General features: G+C 49.0%; 1 protein-coding gene across 2 annotated transcripts in view; it reads left to right on the top strand.

Moving 5' to 3' along the window:
* Window positions 1–13,983: 13,983 nt before the first annotated feature.
* dnajc21 (DnaJ heat shock protein family (Hsp40) member C21) overlaps window positions 13,984–14,583 on the top strand; it is a 34,996-nt gene continuing 34,396 nt past the window's right edge. For both annotated transcript variants that reach the window (XM_084324626.1, XM_084324625.1), the window contains exon 1: window positions 13,984–14,290. In XM_084324626.1, the coding sequence (XP_084180752.1) occupies window positions 14,194–14,290 (97 nt within the window). In that variant the 5' untranslated portion in view covers window positions 13,984–14,193. The remainder of the gene's footprint in view (window positions 14,291–14,583) is intronic.

Below are 14,583 nucleotides of genomic sequence, written 5' to 3'. Positions count from 1 at the left end.
AAAACTTTATTAGTCCTGCAAGGGGCAATTTAGAGCATGATACGGCAAACAGCTGCATTTCTATACATTCAAGACAAAACAGGACAAAACAGGGACAAGAGACATACATGACACTTCAAAGCACAAGAGACATCATACTATGGGGGTAGATTTCTATCAAAAATAAACAAACGCAAAAGTAGAATGTTTATTTTTGATAGAAATCTACCCCCATATGACACTGCCAGAACGGGATCCCTACACTGTTGATCAGTCAAATAAATAAATAAATAAATAAATAAATAAATAAATAAATAAATAAATAAATAAATAAATAAATAAATAAATAAATAAATAAATAAATAAATAAATAAATAAATAAATAAATAAATAAATAAATAAATAAATAAATAAATAAATAAATAAATAAATAAATAAATAAATAAATAAATAAATAAATAAATAAATAAATAAATAAATAAATAAATAAATAAATAAATAAATAAATAAATAAATAAATAAATAAATAAATAAATAGATTTGGTCAGTATAGAAAAGTGCACTTTCGTCAAAAATGTTCAAATCAAGGGGTCAAAGGGTGCACGTTAGTAAACTGACCTTTCCTTGTACTGTGGCCATTCACCAGTCGAATGGCCTCTGGTATAAACCCAAACTTTCTTCTGTTTGTTTTGCAGGCAGGCTGTCTAAAGCGCTTTCCTGAGGGCAGCAGGTCAAAACAGACATGAAGGACATGTGTGGGGTCATCAATTATTAGATATGCTTTCTTGAGCACTTGAGCATTGAAAAACTGCATTAGGGATCTTTGTGTTCTGCCGATAATTTTTTTGTTAAGGTTGATAACACCTTGCAGTTAGTTCTTGTCTCTTTGACAGAGGGATGTGAACCAGCATACAAATGAAAAGGTTAAAATACTCTCAATAAAGGAAGAATAAATCATTGTCACTATCTTTTATTATAACATCTGTGTTGTCACTAAATTTAAGTTTGTCATCAAACACAGTTCCTAAGTATTTGTAGTTCTGGACAATTTCCACCTCAGCTCCGTGGATGGTTGTTGGGGCGACTTCTGTGTTTTGGTGAGATAATTTCTTTGGTTTTGGATACATTTAGATCCAGAAAACAGCCATCACACCAGTCTACAAAGTCTTGTATTATGGGTCCATGTGATTTATCTGACTGACTGAGAAGAGATTGGATAATACTGTCATCAGCAAAGTCCAGTGTTCTGAAGTGAACTGACCCCTGTTGTTAAGTCCAGTGTTCTGAAGTGAACTGACCCCTGTTGTTAAGCCCAGTGTTCTGTAGTGAACTGACCCCTGTTGTTAAGCCCAGTGTTCTGTAGTGAACTGACCCCTGTTGTTAAGCCCAGTGTTCTGTAGTGAACTGACCCCTGTTGTTAAGCCCAGTGTTCTGTAGTGAACTGACCCCTGTTGTTAAGTCCAGTGTTCTGTAGTGAACTGACCCTATTCAGCCCAGGGGCCACTCTGGTTGCAGTAGGGTCTTCTACTATGATGCACTCCTCCACTAATTAATCTTCCTTGTCTATATTACTACCTACTATACTAATATGTCTCTACTACTATGCACTCAACTCTGCAGCACCCACGTTTCAACACTGTTTGATGAATATTGTTACTCAGCTGAAAGAGTTGTACCCTTCCTGCTGACTTGTCGCTTTGGATAAAAGAGTCAGCTAAAAGACTAAATGTAAATGTATGTACTACCGGTGCTAACTATTAAATATACATGACTTTAAATACTATTTATTATTTGTGGGTGACTGTTGTATGTACAGTAAGTTGCTACAGCGCCATGTTGTAAGAAATATCAAATAAAGCCACTTTTCAGTAAAACATTGCTCTTTTCTACATACCAAATTTACAAAAAAAATCCTATAATAATGGAATTATCATTTGAGTCAAGACAAGTGGTCATTTATTTTCAAATATCAAACAGTCAAAGATGATCTATTAATTTAAAAAACAGTGGAACATATACACATATAAAAACAGATCAATCATAAACTGCATGGTAAACTGTATACTTTGAACAGAACAATGTATACACATTTGCCATAAGTACGTTTTTTTTCTTTTTTTTTTTCATAAAAACAACTATTTAAAACTCATTGTGGAACTTGTAACGTTTCTTTCATAGAGGAATAGTGCCAACTGCATATGAATTCCTGTAAAGCACTCTGTCGCACAAACACTCTATTGGCTCTGGGTCCATAACATAAAATCACAACTTTGTGAAGCTGAATAAAATGTCAGATCACATAATGAATGTGTCTGCCTATTAATCAATACCCGATACGTTTGTCTTACAGCTACCCGTCCATAGCTAGGCCACAATGAACACCGGCCACCGGAAGGTTAAATAAATAAATATAAATAAATAAATTAACAATAAATAAATTGAACAAAAGGTGAGGTAATGTGGTGTTTTGGAGGTCACTCTCCTGCTCTCTCACTCTTCTCTCTTCTGCTTGTTGTCTCTGTTGTTTCCTGGTGGAGGGGTATTTTCAATAGAGGCTGTTCTGGAAAGCCCTGTAATAGAGAGAACAGCAAAGCACCATGGGAATGAATGAATGAATGAATGAATGAATGAATTTATTCACACACACACACACACACACACACACACACACACACACACACACACACACACACACACACACACACACACACACACACACACACACACACACACACACACACACACACACACACACACACACACACACACACACACACACACACACACACACACACACACACACACACACACACACACACACACACACACACACACACACACACACACACACACACACACACACACACACACGATATATTACATGTTACATATCTTCATGTGAAACAACAACGACGCAATTGTGTGCATGTGCCAGGTCTCCCAAGAAGCTATTTAAAGCTTTTGGAGGGAGCCTGATCACAAATATAGACAAAATATAAACAAAAACAAAAACAAAACAAAACATACAACGTGGGTAGGCTTACACACCTACCTACTAACTGACATAAAACATAGATACATAAATACAGACAATTTCTATACCTAAGTTATGATTCTATTTAGAGATATGATTTAAGCAGTTCCTCTTTCAGTGATTTTTTGAATGTTTTGAAGGATTTAGACAGTTTCAGACTCTCGTCAAGCTCGTTCCAGATCTGTGGGCCCCTGCATGCTATGCTGGCACATTTGAGTTTTCTCCTCTTGCCAAAGATAAGATGCCTATTTCTTGTGTTGTGGATGTGCAGTGGTCGGCAGACTGGGACAAGCTCAGACAGTCTCTATCACTGCACTACTCCTCTACCGCCCTCCAAAGCCTCATCCCTCTTTTTTAACTGAACTTTCTGATCTCCTGACCATAGCCTCCACTCTCTCCACCCGCCTCCTACTTACCGGTGACCTCAACATCCATGTTGACCAACCTAACTCAAACCTCACTCCTGACTTCCTCTCCCTCCTTGACTGTTTTAGCCTCACCCAGCCAGTGCATGTGAGCGGATCGGAGCGTGAGCGGCGCGGGGCGCGGAGCGGCCGGTTTTGACGTGAGCGAGGAGTGGGTTTTAAAATGAGTCGGCGCGACGTCCGGAGCGAGAGTTCTCCTCCGCTCCAATCCACTCCAGGCCGCTCACAGTGGTTTAACACTGATGTAATATATACATGCAGTACAATGCCAAAGCAACAGATGGCGATGTACAAACATGAAGGCCATTTTCAACCAATGAGAAGGGTGAACCTGTGATAGGCTAGCCTGTTCAGGCTTTGTCACTGTAGAGACGCCCACACTCACTCCAGTTAGAAAAAGTATCGACGCCATTGTTGTTGACGTTAGCTTACATGCTAACGTTAATGGCAGCGACCATAGCATTGTGGCTCGGCTAGCCTATCATCGCTTAATAGAACTAGTGAATGGATAAACAACGTTATTTAACATTGCAGAATGGCTACAATTACAATGCGGCTCAATACAAACAATTGTTAAGGGGCCCAGGGGGTGTAGACTGTTGTAGTTTGAGCTAATTTACACCATGCTCCAAAAAAAAAAAAAAAAAACTGCTGAGCGATCTGGCGCGGGGAGTGGGGAGCGCTCGATTCAAGGTGAGCGGGGAGCGAGCGGAGAGCGACTTGGGGGCGGGGTCAACATGAGCGATTAGCGGAGCGGACCAAGCTTTAAAGAGCGAAGAGCGGATTTCTCGGCCGCGCCGATCCGCTCACGTGGCCTGCACCCAGCACATCAACTTTCCCACCCACAACAAAGGCCACACACTCGACCTTGTTTGCTCTGCCTCCCTACCCATATCCAATCCTCACCCCATCCCATTCCCACTCTCTGACCACTACTGCATCCTTTTCGCTGCTCCCCTTCCCCCACCCCACCACTCCAATAAACGCACCATCTCTTTCCGTAACATAAAATCCATTGACCCTCTCACACTGTCTCAGTCCATATCCTCTGCCTTTCCCCCTGACTCCGCCCCCTCTAACCCCGACGACTATGCCCTCCTCCTCAACTCTACTCTCTCTGACTCCCTCGACTCACTGGCACCCCTGAAAACCATCACTGTCTCATTCACCACCTCCTCCCCCTGGTCCACTCCGGTACGCTACTCTATGAAGCAGACCGGCCGTCAATTAGAACGCCTCTATAAAAAAAACCACCTCACCATCCACGCCGACCTCCACAAACAGCACGTCTCCTCCTACCGTGATGCACTCCAAGCTGCCAAATCTGCCCACTACTCCACCATCATCAACAGCAGCAACCGCAACCCCCGGACCCTCTTCTCCACTGTCAAGAAACTCCTACAACCCCCGGACAATAACTCACTCTCCTCCCCTGACCTCTGCAACTCGTTTCTCCTCTTCTTCAATAATAAAATATCTCTAATCAACAGCTCACTGACTGCCCGCATCGCCAATTCCCCCACCCTCGCCCCCCCCACTATCATTTTCCCCCCACCTGACTCCATCCCTCCCACCCCTTTTACTGCCTTCGCCCCAGTCGACTCCTCCTTCATCATGGACCTCATAACCACCTCCAAGACCACTACCTGCTCCCTTGACCCCCTACCCACTACTCTCACCAAAGCCTGCCTCCCTGCTCTCATCCCCCACCTCACCGCCCTTTTCAACCAGTCACTATCCCTAGGCCACGTCCCCTCCCCCTATAAACTCGCCGCTGTCACCCCTGTCCTCAAAAAACCCACTCTTGACCCATCCAACCTCTCCAACTACCGCCCCATATCCAATCTTCCTTTTTTCTCTAAAACACTGGAACGCATTGCTGCCTCCCAACTCCACTCCCATCTCCAGTCCAACACCCTCTATGAACCCCTTCAGTCTGGCTCACAGCACCGAAACTGCACTGGTTAAAATCATCAACGACCTCCTCATCTCCGCTGATTCCGGTGCCCTCAACATCCTGATCCTACTCGATCTCAGTGCAGCCTTTGACACAGTGTGTCACTCCATCCTCCTCCAAAGGCTGCACCAACTGGGTGTTGAGGGCACAGCACTTGGCTGGTTCTCCTCCTACCTCACTGACAGACACCAATTCATCTCCCTCTCCGGCCACACCTCCTCCCCCTCCCCTCATTCACGCCTTCATCTCCTCCCGCCTGGACTATTGCAACTCCCTCCTCACTGGTATCACCTCCCGCTCCTTCCATAAACTGCAAATGGTCCAAAATTCAGCCGCCCGCCTCCTCACTAACACCCGGTCCCGCGAACACATCACTCCTGTTCTCCACTCCCTCCACTGGCTCCTGATCAAACACTGCATAAACTTTAAAACACTACTCCTCACCTTCAAAGCCCTCCACAGCCTGGTCCCCCCCTACCTGACTGATCTCCTTCTTCCCTACCGCCCCACCCGTTCCCTCCGGTCCTCCTCCACTGCCTCCCTCACTGTCCCGACATCCAAGCTTAAAAACTTTGGAGATCGGGCCATCTCTCGTACTGCACCCCGACTCTGGAACTCCCTCCCCCAGTCCATCAGAGACTCCCCTACACTCTCCACCTTCAAAGCTTGCCTCAAAACCCACCTGTTCTCCCTTGCCTTCAACCCCCCCCACCCATAACCCCCCCTTCCCCCCTCCAACCTGATTGATGTCTGTCTCCAGTCTTTTTGTGCTATCATCCTGTCTTCCCTGTTCCCCCCCATGGTCTCATGTTCCTTTTGTTTTTGTTTCTTTGTTTTTGTTTCTTTTTTTTTTGTTTCTTTGTTTTTACTTTTGCTCCCGACTATTGTCAGCAACTTCGGGTTATTGAGAAGCGCTATATAAATTAAATGAATTATTATTAATGTCCTATTAAGGCGGCTGGGTGGCGTAGCGGAGATTGCACTTGTCACCAATGCAAGAGACTCCGGAATCGAATCCCAGTCTCAGCATTGCCTTCGGCTTGGGCCGGCCGTCGTACTGGCTCATTTGGCAGAGTCAGCGGGTGGAAGTCGATGGGTGGGGATTGGACGTTGTGGACGGCGACCCCTACAGGTCGGTTGGGAGACGCCTGCACAGCAGAGACAGGAAGTGGCGAGGGTAGTGTGAGCCTCCCATGCGTTACACCTCGCCAATGAGAGTCCGTGCTGGCAGCGTCTATTCTTTTACCCACCAACTTGCATTTTTCCACGATCTGATTGGCCACTGACGTTTCTGGTCATGTGACATCTGCGCCAATCGTGTGACGCCTGTTTCTATCACTGGTTAAGTTTAGGCACTCTTTCGAAGTTGGTTAAGGTTAGAGTTTGTCTTAGAGCAGGGCGATAGAACACCAGCCCTGATTCCAAACTCTAACCGTGTGAGGTTTTGTCCGCTGCTCACCAACTTTCTCTGTCTTCTTTAAGCCTACTGTTAGGAATTCCCTACTCACTCTCTCTAGCCCCCACCCTCTCGTTCTTTACTCTCAGTGGCCACACCTGTTCGATTATCAATTACCTCTCGCACCTGTGGTGGCAGGCTAATTAGTTCCCCTGTGGGCTTTAAATACCAGGGCGCTTCCCCTCGTTTCGGCGTGGGGTCGTGTTGTATACTTGCCGAGTCATATTCTCTAAACATCTAGACTCTTTCGGGAGATCCTCTGTCTGCCTATGCTGTTTTATCTCCGGCGTGAGACGAGGTGCAAGCTTTGGCCACCTGTCGCCGTTTGCCTGGAGGGAGACATTGTACTGCGCTCTCTAATCCTCTACGGGAGGTATTCCAGTGTTCCACTCCAGACCAGCGCGCCAGATGCGCTCAAGCCTTCGCCACCTGTCGCCGTTTGCCTGGAGGGAGACACTGTACTGCGCTCTCTAATCCTCTACGGGAGGTATTCCAGTGTTCCACTTCAGACCTCAGCGCGCAGACGCGCATCTCCTAGACCTTCGAGCTTGGCACGCTCTCCAGTCACCAGCGCGCAACGTGCATCTGCAAGGGCTTGGCACGCTCTCCAGTCACCAGCGCGCAACGCGCATCTGCAAGGGCTTGGCACGCTCTCCAGTCACCAGCGCGCAACGCGCATCTTCAAGGGCTTGGCACGCTCTCCAGTCACCAGCGCGCAACGCGCATCTGCAAGGGCTTGGCACGCTCTCCAGTCACCAGCGCGCAACGCGCATCTTCAAGGGCTTGGCACGCTCTCCAGTCTCCAACGCGCATTTTCCAAAGATCCTCGTGCTTGGCACACTCCTCCTCGCAGACGCACCCCGATGCGTCTCTCGGTTCCGACGCGCACACCAAGGTGTGGCGCGCCACTCTGTTCCTCGGCTCCGACAGCGGCTACCCGGTGGACGACACCCTCGCCACCGCCGTTGTTCCAGCACTCTGTTCCTCGGCTCCGACAGCGGCTACCCGGTGGACGACACCCTCGCCACCGCCGTTGTTCCAGCGCTCTGTTCCTCGGCTCCGACAGCGGCTACCCGGTGGACGACACCCTCGCCACCGCCGCTGTTCCAGCACTCTGTTCCTCGGCTCCGACAGCGGCTACCCGGTGGACGACACCCTCGCCACCGCCGCTGTTCCAGCACTCTGTTCCTCGGCTCGGACAGCCAGCCACCCGGTGGCGATGCCCTCGCCCCGCTGCTGTCCCTGTACCATTGCGCATACGCCTGGGTGAGTTTTGATTGTGATGTCGCTCGCCCAGCGTGATGCCTCTTGCCCCCGTCCCGCTGCTGTCCCTGTACCATTGCGCATACGCCTGGGTGAGTTTTGATTGTGAAGTCGCTCGCCCAGCGTGATGCCTCTTGCCCCCGTCCCGCTGCTGTTCCTGTGCCTTTACGCATACGCCTGGGTGAGTTTTGATTGTGATGTCACTCACCCAGCGTGGTGCCTCCTTTTTTGTTCTCACTTAGTTGTGGTTGGACATTTCATCTCCCACTCTGTTTTTGTTCTCACTTAGTTAGTAGTTTGGACATTTCATCTCCCACTCTGTTTTTGTTCTCACTTAGATAGTTATTTTGGACGTTACATCTCCCACTGTGTGTTTGTTCACACCGAAGATAGTATTCACTTTTGGATTGTTTTTGGAACTTTGCTCTTTGTGTATTTTACACGAAGATAGTTTTTACTTTGATAACTTTTGTATTTGGACTAGTCACCTCTCCTGCATCTGCTCTGTTTTCCCCTTTGTACTTTAACCCTCTCCTCTCTCCCTCTCGGCCGCCGTTACCCACCTCGGAGATCTGCCGAGAGAGTTCTGCAGAGCGGCCCTGATGTTTTCCCACCAGTCCTCCCTGTCCCCAGCCCGCCTCCGCGGGCCTCTGTCCCTGTTCTCCCCTTTCTAGTCCTCCTCGTCCCCAGCCCGCCTCCGCGGGCATCTGTCCCTATGTCCCCCAGTACCTGTCCCTCTGTCCCTAGTTCTCCCCTCTCTAGTTCCTCCTAGTCCTCCCGTCCGGTCCTCCTAGTTCCTCCCTGTTTTCCCTTAACCTTCCCCTAGCGTTCCCTTAGCCTTCCCTTAGTGTTCCCTTAACCTTCCCCTAGCGTTCCCTTAGCCTGTTCCTTCCCCTCTTGTTATTTCCAGTATTTTGTGTTTCTCCCTTAAAGGGACAGTGCCGGTTTCCCTTTGTTTCAATAAATGCCTGTTTCTTGGCTTACCCTCATACCTGTCTTGTGTTGTGCGATTGGGGTCGGTTACAAACCATAACAGTACGACCCCACCAAATCGACGACCCCAGCCAGCACAGACGGTGTATGTTGAGTTTGCCTTTTTTTTCTTGTTCCCTCTAGTTCCCCTCTAGCTTCCTTGTTAGCCTGTTAGCTCCCCTGTTAGCTTGTTGGTCTCCCCGGTTAGCTCCCTTGTTAGCCCTGTTGGCTTCCCTGTTAGCCCTGTTTGACCCCCCTGCAGCTTGTTAGGCCTCTACTACCAGCATGGCCCCTGTCAGCTAGCCTTGCCCTGGCAGCTAACCCAGTCCCTCAGCAGAGCCCCAGTCTGCTAGCTTAGCCCCGGCTGCTAGCACAGCCTCTATGTTTTATGCAGCCCTTGCTGCTGGCATGGGCCCTGTAGCTAGCCATGCCAGGCAGCTAACCCAATTCCCTCTGCATGGCCTCCACTTTTTTGTGTAGCATCTCACACTGCTAGGACTGCCCCTTCAGCTAGCAGGGTCAGTGTTCTCCCACTGCTAGGACTGCCCTTTCAGCTAGCAAGGTCAGTATTCCCACTGCTAGGACTGCCCCTTCAGCTAGCATGGTCAGTTTGCTCCCACTGCTAGGACTGCCTTTTCAGCTAGCAAGGTCAGTTTATCCCACTGCTAGGACTGCCCTTTCAGCTGGCAAGGTCAGTATTCCCACTGCTAGGACTGCCCTTTCAGCTAGCAAGGTCAGTTTATCTCACACAGCTAGGACTGTCCCTCCAGCTAGCTTGTTCTCTCATGCTGGTCCAGCCCTGTCTGCCAGCCTAGCTCCGGCAGCTAGCGCAGCCTCTATGTTTATGTAGCAGTACAGCTGGCATAGGCCCTGTAGCTATCAGTGCCTTGGCAGCTACCCTTTCCCCCTGCTAGCCTAGCTCGGCAGCTAGCGCAGCCTCTATGTTGATGTAGCAGTACAGCTAGCATAGGCCCTGTAGCTATCAGTGCCTTGGCAGCTACCCTTTCCCTCTGCTAGCCTAGCTCGGCAGCTAGCGCAGCCTCTATGTTAATGTAGCAGTACAGCTAGCATAGGCCCTGTAGCTATCAGTGCCCTGGCAGCTACCCTTTCCCTCTGCTAGCCTAGCTCGGCAGCTTGCGCAGCCTCTATGTTGATGTAGCAGTACAGCTAGCATAGGCCCTGTAGCTATCAGTGCCCTGGCAGCTAACTTTCCCTCTGCTAGCCCTTTCCCGGTGCTACCATGGTTACCCCTTAGCTACCCTGCTTGCCCCTCAGTTTCTCTAGACCAGTTCTCTAGACCAGTTCTCTTGACCAGTTCCTCTAGACTAGTTCTCTGGACCCAGTTCCTCCTGACCCGGTTCCTCTAGGCCCGGTTTCCTCTAGGCCAGTTCCTCCTGTTGCCCCTCTGCTACCCTAGTTACCCCTCGGCGACCCTGTTTCTTTTGCTAGCCCCACTCTTGTGGTGGCTTCCCCTGCTGGCTTGGCCAGTACCTTTTGTTTTTGTCTTGTTTTGCCCCCTGCCACTCTGTCTGTATTTGTTTTGGGTCGCCAGGTGGCTCCCGTTGAGGGGGGGGGTACTGTGAGGTTTTGTCCGCTGCTCACCAACTTTCTCTGTCTTCTTTAAGCCTACTGTTAGGAATTCCCTACTCACTCTCTCTAGCCCCCACCCTCTCGTTCTTTACTCTCAGTGGCCACACCTGTTCGATTATCAATTACCTCTCGCACCTGTGGTGGCAGGCTAATTAGTTCCCCTGTGGGCTTTAAATACCAGGGCGCTTCCCCTCGTTTCGGCGTGGGGTCGTGTTGTATACTTGCCGAGTCATATTCTCTAAACATCTAGACTCTTTCGGGAGATCCTCTGTCTGCCTATGCTGTTTTATCTCCGGCGTGAGACGAGGTGCAAGCTTTGGCCACCTGTCGCCGTTTGCCTGGAGGGAGACATTGTACTGCGCTCTCTAATCCTCTACGGGAGGTATTCCAGTGTTCCACTCCAGACCAGCGCGCCAGATGCGCTCAAGCCTTCGCCACCTGTCGCCGTTTGCCTGGAGGGAGACACTGTACTGCGCTCTCTAATCCTCTACGGGAGGTATTCCAGTGTTCCACTTCAGACCTCAGCGCGCAGACGCGCATCTCCTAGACCTTCGAGCTTGGCACGCTCTCCAGTCACCAGCGCGCAACGCGCATCTGCAAGGGCTTGGCACGCTCTCCAGTCACCAGCGCGCAACGCGCATCTGCAAGGGCTTGGCACGCTCTCCAGTCACCAGCGCGCAACGCGCATCTGCAAGGGCTTGGCACGCTCTCCAGTCACCAGCGCGCAACGCGCATCTTCAAGGGCTTGGCACGCTCTCCAGTCACCAGCGCGCAACGCGCATCTGCAAGGGCTTGGCACGCTCTCCAGTCACCAGCGCGCAACGCGCATCTTCAAGGGCTTGGCACGCTCTCCAGTCTCCAACGCGCATTTTCCAAAGATCCTCGTGCTTGGCACACTCCTCCTCGCAGACGCACCCCGATGCGTCTCTCGGTTCCGACGCGCACACCAAGGTGTGGCGCGCCACTCTGTTCCTCGGCTCCGACAGCGGCTACCCGGTGGACGACACCCTCGCCACCGCCGTTGTTCCAGCACTCTGTTCCTCGGCTCCGACAGCGGCTACCCGGTGGACGACACCCTCGCCACCGCCGTTGTTCCAGCGCTCTGTTCCTCGGCTCCGACAGCGGCTACCCGGTGGACGACACCCTCGCCACCGCCGCTGTTCCAGCACTCTGTTCCTCGGCTCCGACAGCGGCTACCCGGTGGACGACACCCTCGCCACCGCCGCTGTTCCAGCACTCTGTTCCTCGGCTCGGACAGCCAGCCACCCGGTGGCGATGCCCTCGCCCCGCTGCTGTCCCTGTACCATTGCGCATACGCCTGGGTGAGTTTTGATTGTGATGTCGCTCGCCCAGCGTGATGCCTCTTGCCCCCGTCCCGCTGCTGTCCCTGTACCATTGCGCATACGCCTGGGTGAGTTTTGATTGTGAAGTCGCTCGCCCAGCGTGATGCCTCTTGCCCCCGTCCCGCTGCTGTTCCTGTGCCTTTACGCATACGCCTGGGTGAGTTTTGATTGTGATGTCACTCACCCAGCGTGGTGCCTCCTTTTTTGTTCTCACTTAGTTGTGGTTGGACATTTCATCTCCCACTCTGTTTTTGTTCTCACTTAGTTAGTAGTTTGGACATTTCATCTCCCACTCTGTTTTTGTTCTCACTTAGATAGTTATTTTGGACGTTACATCTCCCACTGTGTGTTTGTTCACACCGAAGATAGTATTCACTTTTGGATTGTTTTTGGAACTTTGCTCTTTGTGTATTTTACACGAAGATAGTTTTTACTTTGATAACTTTTGTATTTGGACTAGTCACCTCTCCTGCATCTGCTCTGTTTTCCCCTTTGTACTTTAACCCTCTCCTCTCTCCCTCTCGGCCGCCGTTACCCACCTCGGAGATCTGCCGAGAGAGTTCTGCAGAGCGGCCCTGATGTTTTCCCACCAGTCCTCCCTGTCCCCAGCCCGCCTCCGCGGGCCTCTGTCCCTGTTCTCCCCTTTCTAGTCCTCCTCGTCCCCAGCCCGCCTCCGCGGGCATCTGTCCCTATGTCCCCCAGTACCTGTCCCTCTGTCCCTAGTTCTCCCCTCTCTAGTTCCTCCTAGTCCTCCCGTCCGGTCCTCCTAGTTCCTCCCTGTTTTCCCTTAACCTTCCCCTAGCGTTCCCTTAGCCTTCCCTTAGTGTTCCCTTAACCTTCCCCTAGCGTTCCCTTAGCCTGTTCCTTCCCCTCTTGTTATTTCCAGTATTTTGTGTTTCTCCCTTAAAGGGACAGTGCCGGTTTCCCTTTGTTTCAATAAATGCCTGTTTCTTGGCTTACCCTCATACCTGTCTTGTGTTGTGCGATTGGGGTCGGTTACAAACCATAACAAACCGTAACCAACTTCGAAAGAGTCGCCTAAGCTTAACCAGTGATAGAACTAGGCGTTAGGTAGTTTGCAGGCTGTTAGAGGCGGAAATAGGCGCAGCAACAGGCGTCACACGATTGGCGCAGATGTCACATGACCAGAAACGTCAGTGGCCAATCAGATCACAGAAAAATGCAAGTTTGTTGGTAAAAGAATAGACGCGCGCTGGCAGGCGAAAAGATGTGACAGGCTGCCTCCTCGTGTACCGGAGGGGACACGTGATGCAAGGCTTCTATCGTCTCTACAACCGACCAGTGGGGGGCATAGTCGAGCAACACGAAATTGGGATGGGAGAAAAATAGAAAATAAGGAGAAAAAGTGGATAAAAAATAAGGTTTAGTCGATAATCCAATGTACAGTTACCCCCACCCCGCCTACCCAACCCCCCCCCACCCCACCACCTACAATGTACAGTTTCCCCCCCACCCCTCCTACCAACCTTCTACCTACCAACCTCCTCCAAATTGTTTCTTCGTCAAATGTATATACTCACTTTTTTAGACTCTTCTTGTATCAAAAACAGTAGGCTACTCTATTTGTAAATCTGGTATGTCATAAATGTATAGATGTAGCAGTACTGTCTATCTGTATGAACAGTCCCTGCATTATTATTATTATTATTATTATTATTATTATTATTTATTATTATTATTATTATTATTATTATTATTATTATTATTATTATTATTATTATTATTATTATTATTATTATCATGTCATATATTATGATGAATTGAAAATGAGGGGGCCCTGATGTAAACAAGACGAAAGTCTTTCTCTGGTATTGAGCTGTACTGTATTGTTGTACCCATTCTGCAATCTGTTAATAAAGTTTTCAATCAATCAATCAATCAATCAATCAGAAAGAGTGACGTCATATTTCATCGCCCAGCAGCCACCGGGCACTAGCCGCATTTCGAACGCCGGTGTGTCGAGTGAAGTCGTCTCCTTTGGATATGGTTTCATTGTTGTAAAAGTTATATAGCTAATAATGACTGGAATTAGATTTTGGCTGGTCCAAATGTCACACGGTTGTGCTTGTTGAAGCTCGATGATAATTAAATGATTGATAGCATAACGTTAGCTAACTTATAGGGTACATGCTAATGTTAGCCTCGCTCTCAACATGAAGTGTCATTATGAGATACTGGGTGTCAAACGGGACGCTGGTGACGATGAGCTGAAGAAAGCATATCGCAAATTGGCATTGAAATGGCATCCTGGTAAGGTCAACACAAATGTAACAGTACTGTATATATCTGTATGTCATGTATCTGTATTGGGGGACCCTGATGTAAACAAGACGAAAGTCTCTCTGGTCTGCATCCCCTTAACAATTGTGTGTATTGAGCTGTACTGTATTGTACCCATTCTGCAATCTGTTAAATAAAGTTTTCATTCATTCATTCATTCATTCATTCATTCATTCATTCGTTCATTCATTCATTCATTCATTCATGTATGTCCCTATGCCATAAATGTCATATATGTTGTGTATGTCATAAATGTCACTGAA

The sequence above is a fragment of the Notolepis coatsorum genome (assembly GCF_963971535.1).
Source record: "Notolepis coatsorum genome assembly, chromosome: 11".
Lineage (NCBI taxonomy): Eukaryota > Metazoa > Chordata > Actinopteri > Aulopiformes > Paralepididae > Notolepis > Notolepis coatsorum.
Note: the sequence above shows the minus strand (reverse complement) of the source record. Positions and strands in the feature narration are given on the sequence as shown.